This window comes from Limulus polyphemus, unplaced genomic scaffold (assembly GCF_000517525.1).
Source record: "Limulus polyphemus unplaced genomic scaffold, Limulus_polyphemus-2.1.2 Scaffold1152, whole genome shotgun sequence".
Taxonomy (NCBI): domain Eukaryota; kingdom Metazoa; phylum Arthropoda; class Merostomata; order Xiphosura; family Limulidae; genus Limulus; species Limulus polyphemus.
The window spans coordinates 292,957-303,710 of NW_013666762.1; the positions used below are offsets into that span (position 1 = coordinate 292,957).

The 10,754-nt window shown below is 33.8% G+C and overlaps 1 protein-coding gene across 2 annotated transcripts in view; it reads right to left on the reverse strand.

Annotated features, from left to right (window-relative positions):
• LOC106462370 (homeobox protein orthopedia-like) overlaps positions 1-10,754 on the reverse strand; it is a 22,725-nt gene that overhangs the window by 10,314 nt on the left and 1,657 nt on the right. The window contains exons 1-2 of one of the 2 annotated variants that reach the window (XM_022389611.1): positions 4,477-4,563; positions 3,627-3,964 (exon numbers count right to left, since the gene is read on the reverse strand). In XM_022389611.1, the coding sequence (XP_022245319.1) occupies positions 3,627-3,964; positions 4,477-4,513 (375 nt within the window). In that variant the 5' untranslated portion in view covers positions 4,514-4,563. Of the gene's footprint in view, positions 1-3,626; positions 3,965-4,476; positions 4,564-10,754 lie in introns of those variants that run through there. The other variant, XM_022389612.1, reaches the window with a different exon arrangement.

Genomic DNA, 10,754 nt, shown 5'->3' on the forward strand with positions numbered 1-10,754 from the left:
AATTAGGGACGGCTAGCGCAGATAGCCCCCGTGTAGCTTTGCGCGAAATTCAAAACAAACAAATCAATCTGTTATTAAATTTCGGTTTTAAAATAAGATTAAAATGCATCAAACCTAGACATATTATCAGAAAGTTAATAATTCAAAAGATAAAGAAATATATTTGAATATATATTTATAGTAAAAACATTAGAAAGATAGACAGGAGTAGACAACGTTCTCATTAAATCGAAGGTCGTTCGCTACTTTCTTTACAGAAAACACATCTAAACATCTGTATACACATCAAGTTATTGTGTACGAGAAAGACAATAGGTCTGTGGCAACACAGCAGTGTCATCTGGCATGTGGCGCGAGGTCAAACCACCGCCCTCAGATTGTATATGGTTCACTTGGTTCCGCCCAAATGTTTCTGTTTTTAGTGCTTTACAACAGCCATTTGGCGCTCAAGCTGACGGTAAGAAGACCGTGTTTCGGATTTAGGGTGTTACTTACTTAGTTACAGATTCACGGTCCCATATATTCCACATCATTATTCTATGTAAATACCTATGATATTCGTTAGTATTATAGGAGAATCATTTACTTTTAGTTCCTGAGAAAATTACTCATGATTCTACATCGGAAGGATAGGTAGGATTATGTCATCAACATATATAAATCACAATAACATGTGAGAATGGTCCCCATAAGTTGCGGATTAAACCCGCACGTACCCATTTTTAGTTTTAATGTCTTAGAATTTTCACTTCGAAAAAAGTTACGAACAATAAAGAAGGCCAACTTTATAACCACCCTGATTTTTTTATCTTGTTAGTTGGTGTAATAGATAAAAAAATAAGCAGACTCACTTTTTAATTACTCTCATTACAGACAGTACGTTTATGAGAACTTCTGAGTGAGAGAATAATGCATAATAATAATAATAATACGTAAACCACACCGTATTTATTATATCAAGTGCCGACGAAGCCTTCGGCCTAATACCGGGGTGCTTCAGGCTGCCTAAGATACGACAGGCATAACAGTGGTTAAATTATTTCAATGCCACAACTTCATGATACATGGGATATTGATGACACACTATAATTCACTTACTTCTATGGTGCTTGGAAAATATACAAACAATCTACATACGGGTAAGTCCCAATAGACAACTAACACGTAACAAAAACGTACAAGGCTGGAAACATGTTTATGTATTTTTGAATATAAATGTAGAAAAAAAATCTTGACTCAATTCATATGAAATCTAAAAGAAAAAAGTTTTTTTTCTTCTTTAACCTATTTATGACGAAGAAAATCTCCATATTTATCAGTGATAATTTGTATCTATAATTGAATGTTTTCTGCGAAACCAAGCCTAAAACTATGGAAAGTTACGGAAAAAATAAGGATGTTTTAAAGAGAGAAACGTTACTTTTCTGTTGAGCTCCACGTGTTTTCACACTTTTATATGATATATTTTGGTGTGTGGAAGCTAGCTTTAGCCCAGTTGGTTAGCATCCGGTGCTGCACCCTTCAAAGGACACCGCAGGTCACAATAAAACACTCAAAAACAGATACCAGGATGACGATTTTCGAGCTTGTCTGCGCATATTTAATGCCTTTAACACCTATAAGGAAACTTTGTTTTGTTTTCTATTCGATTATAAAAACAAAATCAGCGATTTTAAAAGTTTCAGCGGAATTTTAGAATTAATACTGACAACAACAGCGCAGAAATCCAAACCTAAGAAACGAGAGTAACTACATGTTATTTTTAAACCTATGCTTGGTGTAACAAAACAACAGTAACTACATGTTATTTTTAAACCTATTCCTGGTGTTAGAAAACAACAGTAACTACATGTTATTTTTAAACCTATTCCTGGTGTTAGAAAACAACAGTAACTACATGTTATTTTTAAACCTATGCTTGGTGTAACAAAACAACAGTAAGTACATGTTATTTTTAAACCTATTTTTTAGTGACTGTTGTTTCATAACACCAGGCATCGGTTAAAAATAACGTATAGTGACTGTTGTTTCGTAACACCAGACATGGGTTAAAATTACGTGTACTTACTGTTGTTTCATTACACCAAGAATGGTTAAAAATAACATGTAGTTACTGTTGTTTTGTTACACCAGGAATAGGTTTAAAAATAACATGTAGTTACTGTTGTTTTGTTACACCCACGTTATTTTTAACCCGTGCCTGCTATTATGAAACAACAGTAACCATTTTAGGAACACCATTTTAAAAGGTTAACAATCTGCAGCTTTAAAGCACTTAAATCTATAGATGATCAAGCATTTTGTGGCACTTTTTCACCTTCCTGTGTAGGCAACAATCACAGAAGCGTCACTCACTTTTAGTTTACGGACTTAAAACTCTAAAGTTCTCGGTTTGATTCCTGTTGTTGATAAAGTATAGATTTGCACGAAGAAAATAAAACACAATGTCTTACATGTAGAAAGGACCTCAACACTTAACGGTACGTATATATCTAGGTAAGCAAAATTAAATTAACTTGAATTTCATATGTAATAATTTTCCCGAGATATGTTAATAAATAAATAAAAAAAAGATATTGTTCTAAATAAAAGTAGACTTCTAACTTTGGATAGAGTATCTTAAAATATATTATTTTATATAAATAAAAATGATATTGTTCTACATAAAAGAAGACCTGCGATTTCAGCTAGCCTTAAAAATATTTTTTCTAAATAAATAAAAATGCTTTTTTCTAGATAAAAAATACATGCAACCTCACCTAGCCTTAAAAAGATTTTTTTTCTATATAAAAAATATTTTGTTCTAGATAAAGAAGACCTGCAACCTCACCTAGCCTTAAAAAGTTTTTTCTAAATAAATAATAATGATTTTGTTCTATATAAAGAAGACCTGCAACCTCACCTAGCCTTAAAAATATTTTTTTCTAAATAAGTAATAATGATTTAGTTCTAGATAAAGAAGACCTGCAACCTCACCTAGCCTTAAAAATATTTTTTTCTAAATAAATGATAATGATTTTGTTCTATATAAAGAAGACCTGCAACCTCACCCAGCCTTAAAAATATTTTATTCTAAATAAGTAATAATGATTTAGTTCTAAATAAAGAATACCTGCAACTTCAGCTAGCCTTAAAAATATTTTTTTCTAAATAAATAAAAATGATTTTGTTCTTGGTTAAATAAGACTCGTGACTTTAGATGGATTATCCTAAAGGGTTATCTCTTTAGAATAAAAAAAAACGAACTTGTCCGCTATATTAAGCGAGCTTGATATTTTATTCCAGTGACTAACGTGGCCAAGGCAACAAATTATAGTCAAATTTAATTTCAAATTCATGGATAATTTTGAACCCAACATTGAATCATATGAAAACTTTCAAATCTTAGTGAAAGCAGCGGGAACTCTGTTATTTCGTAAAAAGCAAAGAAAAAAAATGTTTAGCCCAAGAAATAGCGAAACTATGAGTTTTATGGATTGTGCTATATATTTCCAATTTTACTAAATTTTGGACGTACATCTGCCTATCAGGTTATTGAATTGTATAGCTCATACAGGGAACAAACTTTGTGCTCAAAACTTACAAAGAAACGAAGATACATGAGACGTGTGTTGAAAACAACATACCTGTACACGAGATTCCGTTAATCCGATTCTCATTGCCAGCTCTTCCCTCATGAAAATATCCGGGTAATGAGTTTTGGCGAAGCTCCGCTCAAGCTCCTGCAGCTGGGCGGGAGTGAATCGGGTCCGATGCCGCTTTGGCTTTAAGGGTTTGTCCGAATCAGAACAATGAGTTGGGCCGGAGCCGCTGCCGACGCCGCTTCCGTTCCCTGGGACGACCATGGGTCGCTGGTGAATACCGGTGGATTCCAGTACCTGCAGTGTGGCTCCGCCAGGCGTGTAGTGATGGTCCGCTCCTCCGTTAGGTTTAAGGCTTTCTCCTGTTCCATCGTTCTTCGCTACTGGAGGAGAAAGAGAAGATAAACATGGTTTTATAGTTAATACTTAATTTCAGTTTCATTAGTTTTAATTTTCTCTTCCTTCTCTTAAGTGAACCGTCATTGCTACCACGACAAGACAATGGGCGGGAATGCGCAAAGCTCAAACTAAATAAATTAACAAAACTCTGTAATTTTATTTGTTCTATTCCTGATTAAAGATAATTCTTATTACCGAATGGTGAAAGTTTAAGGGCAGTCAAATTAGCAAGCATTTTATGGTGGTACCAAGTACAGAAAAAAGTCATGGTAGGAGTAAACCGCAGAGGTGCGCGCGAGCACGCAGTGAGTTGACGCGACAAATTACATTTAGGAGAGTGCATAGAATAGGCCGAGAGTAAACTAGTTAATCCCCGCTCAACAAATTAAATCAGGGGCAAACCTATCAAACGAGAACAGCCTAATGAAAGAGTCAAATAACTCAATTAATTCTCCTTTCTGCTGGTAACTGCTAGAGACGCCAGCGCAAGGCTTACCTAAGGGAGACGAAGAACTGTGCAGGTGGTTCAACATCCTGACGCTGCAACTTAGTTATGGTGAAATCTAACCAAGACAAAGCCTATTTCTTTTCTGTACCGAGTTCGCTTAACAATTGCAGCAAGCCAAGATTTTCCTGATCATTTAGGACTCCAATTTTGTTCGTCACCTTTTTGTTCTGGGAACGTTTCACGTGCCTGCTTTAGTCAGCCAATCAGCTAATCCTCTGCAAGATTTTAGTTGCTTCCAGCTCGTGGTGGGTGGGTCAGCCATGTGAGAGACGCGATACGCACGTCCTTCCTTGCCAAGACATTGCGGCCATGGAAGGCTATGACAATAAGGAGCCGCTACCATTCGGCACTGCCTGAAAGTTGCACTGAAGGGAACGCATACATACGGGTCAGGTAAATAACAAAAACTTTTCTTCTGGCTTTATGGTTGACAATTGTTATAAAACTACTTAAAAACACTTTTACAATAAAACAAACAACTGGCTGTTTTATTTTTATCTAATCTGGCCAATACAACAGTAAACAATGAATAATAATTAAAGCTTTAATGTAAAAAAAAAGAAAAAAAGAAAAACTATAGCTTATGAAGTATATTTTTTGGTCCGTATTTCTAAGGACAAAACTTTAGACCATTGTAATTTCTTACCAGAAACAACCATGGTTATTTCATTTAATTTTGTATTTATAATGTGATCGGTGTGACAGTCAGTATACAACATATATCACTACGTGGAAGCAGAATTACTTCCGCAGATAAAACATCGTATAAGTTGGTGTCACAGTGAAAAATAATTTCGTGTTTTAAAAAATAAGAAAGAGGCTGATATTTCTCCTACAACTGAGTTATTTTGCCTGTAAGGATGGAATAAATTATGGCTAGGGTAACTCAATTACAATATGTTATTCTAATACTTTTAAATGTTTATTATTAGAACAGGTAATTTGAAAATCGTAAGTTACATAACTTTTATGTATATGTATATATATGTGTATGTGTGTGTGTGCGTGTGTGTTTATATATATATAATATATAATTGAAAAAACATTAGTGAATCACAAGAGATCAAAATAAATCTGGAAAGAAACAATATTTAAAAACTTACTTATACATTTTATATATTTTTTATTTTGTTTTATTATAAATATGTGTAAGTTATATAAAAGTCTGACGTTACAACATTACGATACATTTTCATTATACAAGATTTGATGATACCACATAACGATACAATATGATTATGTAAGGTCTGATGCTAAAACATTACAATACAATTATATGATACTAGATCTGATATTACAACATTACAATACAAGAATATTATACTAGATCTGATATTACAACATCACAATACAATAATATTATACTAGATCTGATATTACAACATTACAATACAATTATATTATACTAGATCTGATATTACAACATTACAATACAATAATATTATACTAGATCTGATATTACAACATCACAATACAATAATATTATACTAGATCTGATATTACAACATTACAATACAATAATATTATACTAGATCTGATATTACAACATTACTCTACAACTTGATTATGCAAGATTACAATTGCATTAGGCCTGGCATAATTTGGTTAGGGCGCTCGACACGCAATCTGAGGGTCACGGGTTCGAACATGCTCGCCCGTTCAGCCGTGGGGGCGTTATAATGATTACAACCAATCCAATTATTCGTTGGTAAATGAGTAGCTCAGTAGTTGGCGGTGGGTGGTGTTGACTAGCTGCCTTCCCTCTAGTCTATCACTGCTAAATTAAGGACGTCTAGCGCAGATAGCCCTTCTGTAGCTTTGCGCGAAATTCCAAACAGACCAAACCAAAACTATTTCATTATACAAGATCTGATGTTACAATATTAAAATTTCATAATACAATATTTGGTATTACAACATTACAATTTCATTATGCAAGGTCTGATGTTACAACATTACAACACAATTTGATTATACAAGATCTGACGTAACATATGAATTAATCAAGTTTACTGTCTGTGTTTCTAAAACGGTTGTAGTTCAAACATATATTAACGGTCGCAGAAAGCCAGGATTAAAAGAGTTATGTTTTTGGTTTACTGTGAAATTAAACAGCAAATGATATAAATGTTTCCAGCAACTTTGTGAAATGGATACTTACAGTAATTTTCCCGTGAGATTTCGGTATCCTCCTACTGATCCCTAGAGAATGGTCAATTTGACCGCTGGTAACAATAACGTGAGAAAAAATGAGCGCAATTGATAAAGAAGTAGTTTATTTGGTTTTGTGGAGGAATACTTCTTTTTGTAAATTATTTTTAACATAAAATTAGTTTTCTGAGAGATAGTTATACGAATTTAGGGTAGGTTTACATACGAGTATGTCATTCTTGCAACAATGATAATTGCAAGACACAGAAAGCTTTGCCTACGAGGATGTCATTCTTGCAACAATAATACCTGAATTATAAGACACAAGCGACTTTGCCTGCGGAGATGTCATTCTTGCAACAATAATACATTAATTATAAGACACAAGCGACTTTGCCTGCGGAGATGTCATTCTTGCAACAATGATACATTAATTATAAGACACAAGCGACTTTGCCTGCGGAGATGTCATTCTTGCAACAATAATACATTAATTATAAGACACAAGCGACTTTGCCTACGGAAATGCCATTCTTGCAACAATGATGTGCAAGACACGAACGACATTTTCGTTTCCTTTAACATTGTATTTTATTCATTCATATACGATAAACACGCATGGTTATTCTCTAATGTCATTCATTATATAGAAAAGACGAAAATAGAATGCTATTCGTTAGTTAACTGACACAGAATATAAATTGTAATTTACTGGTGAAGAATGCTTTCATAGATAGACTCGTTCGAATCATAATGATAGTTTATAAAGTTTCTGTGCGATGTCTATAGATTAGGACATACCGACAATTTGTTTGGTTTTAAAAAGATAAAAATGGCTCCCTATATGAGTCAATTTCATATTTTACCGTGTTCTTTGACGTGCGTAGACTAATACAATGCTTCTTCAGTACGCCAAACTAAAAAAATTGTATCGAAGCAGTATTAACTTCCACACAAAACACGAATCACACACCTGGAAAGATTGCTTTGGACATACTGATGCAAGAATTTTGATTTATTTTATTTTTACTGCACCAGTAACACGAAACGTTTTCATATAAATTCTGGTGAAAAAACCTTAGAATATTTGAAAAATGACAATGTTGTTAAGTAATTATGAAGTGTGCGGGGTTAAAATTAATTCAAGGGACCATACAACCCCGGTAATGAATGCCTAGCTTTAGCAGTATATACAAAAATAGGATGTTTAAAAATATTGCGTTCTTTCGAAATTTTAGGTTTAACGAGTAATGGAGTTTTTTAAATTTCTTTGGCGAATCAAAGAGAATACTAAAATGATTTGATGAGAAATTATAATTAATGGACAACTTTTGTGTGATTCACAATAAGCCCTATGTGAGTACGCTTTCGTTGTTTGTAATTAAGCACAAAGCTACACAAAAGACTATCTATGCTCTGCCCACCACGGGGAATCGAAACTCGATTTCGAGCGGTATAAGTCCGCAGGCTTACCGCTGTGCCACTGGGGTGGGCTTTTGTTCTTTAATTTAAGTATGCGTAGGCTTTGTTTCGAAAATTATTAGATATAGTAATTATTTATGTTAATTAATTAATATATGCCTACTTACTATGTACATGTTATTCTATACAAACTTTTTGATATAAACATTCTCCAAGTAATCCATACGAATGTTCCAGTTTGAGTGAAAAATTATTATTAAAAACTAATAACGCTACAATATACTGCAATACCCTCTGTGAAAATGTTAATATAAAATACGCCTAATTTAATACAACATATAGTATATAAATATACATAGATTTATATAGATTCACAAAACCAGTGTTTTACATACAGGTAAACCACTCTATGAAAACGTTTTTTTATTTCCTTTTCACTTGTAAACATTGTAAATGAGTAGATATTCTAGTTCCTTAAAGTTTGCCTTTTTAAAAACTATTGCTGTATCTACAACCTGAAATAATATCAATGATATTAATTTTTAATTTAGCCGATAATATCTTTAACCACGAAGAAAAACAAAATGTGAGCGGAGTTTTAAACTATGTGTGTGAGGGGATGGGCAGTTTCTGTAGCCAGGATACGCATGAGGGTATTCTATCCTTGAAAATTAAGGGGGACATATCCCCCCAAAATCATGCGTATATGTCTACATACAACTTCTTAGTAATTTTTAATATACTATCATCTTTGCCGTTTTTCGAGATAAATCCTAGGTGGCACGTGCCATGATCGTGGCAAACAGCGGGATGCTTTTCCTTAATAACCTAGACGCTTGGCTCGTTGTATTTAGGACCCGTAATTTATTTTGTTTGTTGTAAACAGCACGTGGTCGCCTGCTCAGGCCGGTTGCTCGTGTAATTATTGGTACGTGAACAGTTTCTAGTTCTCTTTTGACGTCACCGATTACCATTGTTACGATCATCAGTTGTAGAAGCTTATTCCCTAAAAAACAAAAATTTATATTTCTCCGCAATACATAGTTCATGGACCGTCGTCCCAATAACCTTGGTTTGTTAGGTTTTGTAATATTACTTTATCGCATGCAGCAAGCCAATCGGAAGTTAAGCCTAAGCGGATAGTAAACCGCGTTACTTGGATGAGTCTTCAGTAACGCCTACTACATTACTGGGTCATAAATACCTACTGCTTACTCTTTTGTCTGCCAAGGGAGCTTGGCAGAGAGAAAAACTGAGGTTACACACAACCACTGAACCGTTATGAAAGTCAGAGGTAAACCTGGTTTTAGGCAATCATGCGTGCAAAATACCGGATAATGTTATATGTACACTTATATATGCATAGTCTGAGAGGAATATGCGTGATGAGGTCTGTTAGAGTACATCATGCACTTTTATATCCAGGTTCTTTTTGAAGGAAATCTTACATATTAAAATATACATTTTAAAAACCTGGTTGCATGCAGTAAAAAACACATTCTTGTCTTAGCGATTAAAAAAAAACTTTTTCCGTGTAAAGATGCTGTTGTTGTTGTTTTCTAGCGCAAAGTTACACAATGGGTTAACATCGTTCTGTTCCCTGCAGGGAATCGAACCACCATAGATTTTAGCGTTGTAAGTCCGTAAACTTACCGCTGACCCACCTGTGAACAAAAGATGTAAATTGACTAGCTGCTTACAGTGCGGTTGACTTGTAGTTTTGAAGTCAATTCTAATTGGGGGTTTTTTAAACCCAAACATTCACACGAAATCTAGTAGCTTTATTGAAAATCGGAATTAAAAAACAATTAAATGACGTTAGAACTCGAAAGGAAATTGTTTGTTTATAGCTAAGAACATAGATACACAATGGGCTATCTGTGCTGTGCCCAATACGGGTATCGAAAACCCGTTTTTTTTTTTAGCGTTGTAAGTTTTCAGACTTACCTCTGTGCTCGTAAGTTATATTGAAATACTTCCATTAGTTTTTTCTAATTGGGTTTAATTTACTGATGGCCTGCTAACGACATAAAATATCAGATGACTGCTTACAGTCCTATTAAACGTGTTTTTAGTTTACTTATGTGACCCGAACAATACACGTGTGTGGTCAAAGTAAAAAAAGTAAAGGTTTAGTGTCGTCTGTCTCTCTCATGCTAAGTCGTGTTTTTTTGAAAGTCAAAATACAAAGTTTATTGATTGTCAACGAACAAAACAATACACTGTCTAAATATTATTATTTATGGAATTTACATGTGTATATATATATATGTGTAAAGCTTAATCTCACAGTTCGGTCACTCACCGACAAAAACTATTATTTTGCTATTTCATCATGTCAAAATTACTAAAGACTTATATGAACTGTTATTTTGGTATCTGTGCGAATTATTTTGCTCGAATTGCGAAACGTAAAATACAAATAAATAGAAACGAAACAAAAACAACTAGACAGTTGTTTCGGTTTTGGTGTTGAACGATTTAAACAAATTGCGAAGTCTGAAATACAGAAGAGACAAAGAACGAAACAGAAACAACTAAAAGATTTAAACAAATTGAGAAATTCCAAATACCAAATAGGCAAAGAATGAAACAGAAACAACTAGACAGTTTAAACAAGTTGAGAAATCTGAAATACCAACCAGGCAAAGAACGAAACAGAAATAACTATATATATATATATATAGAACTAA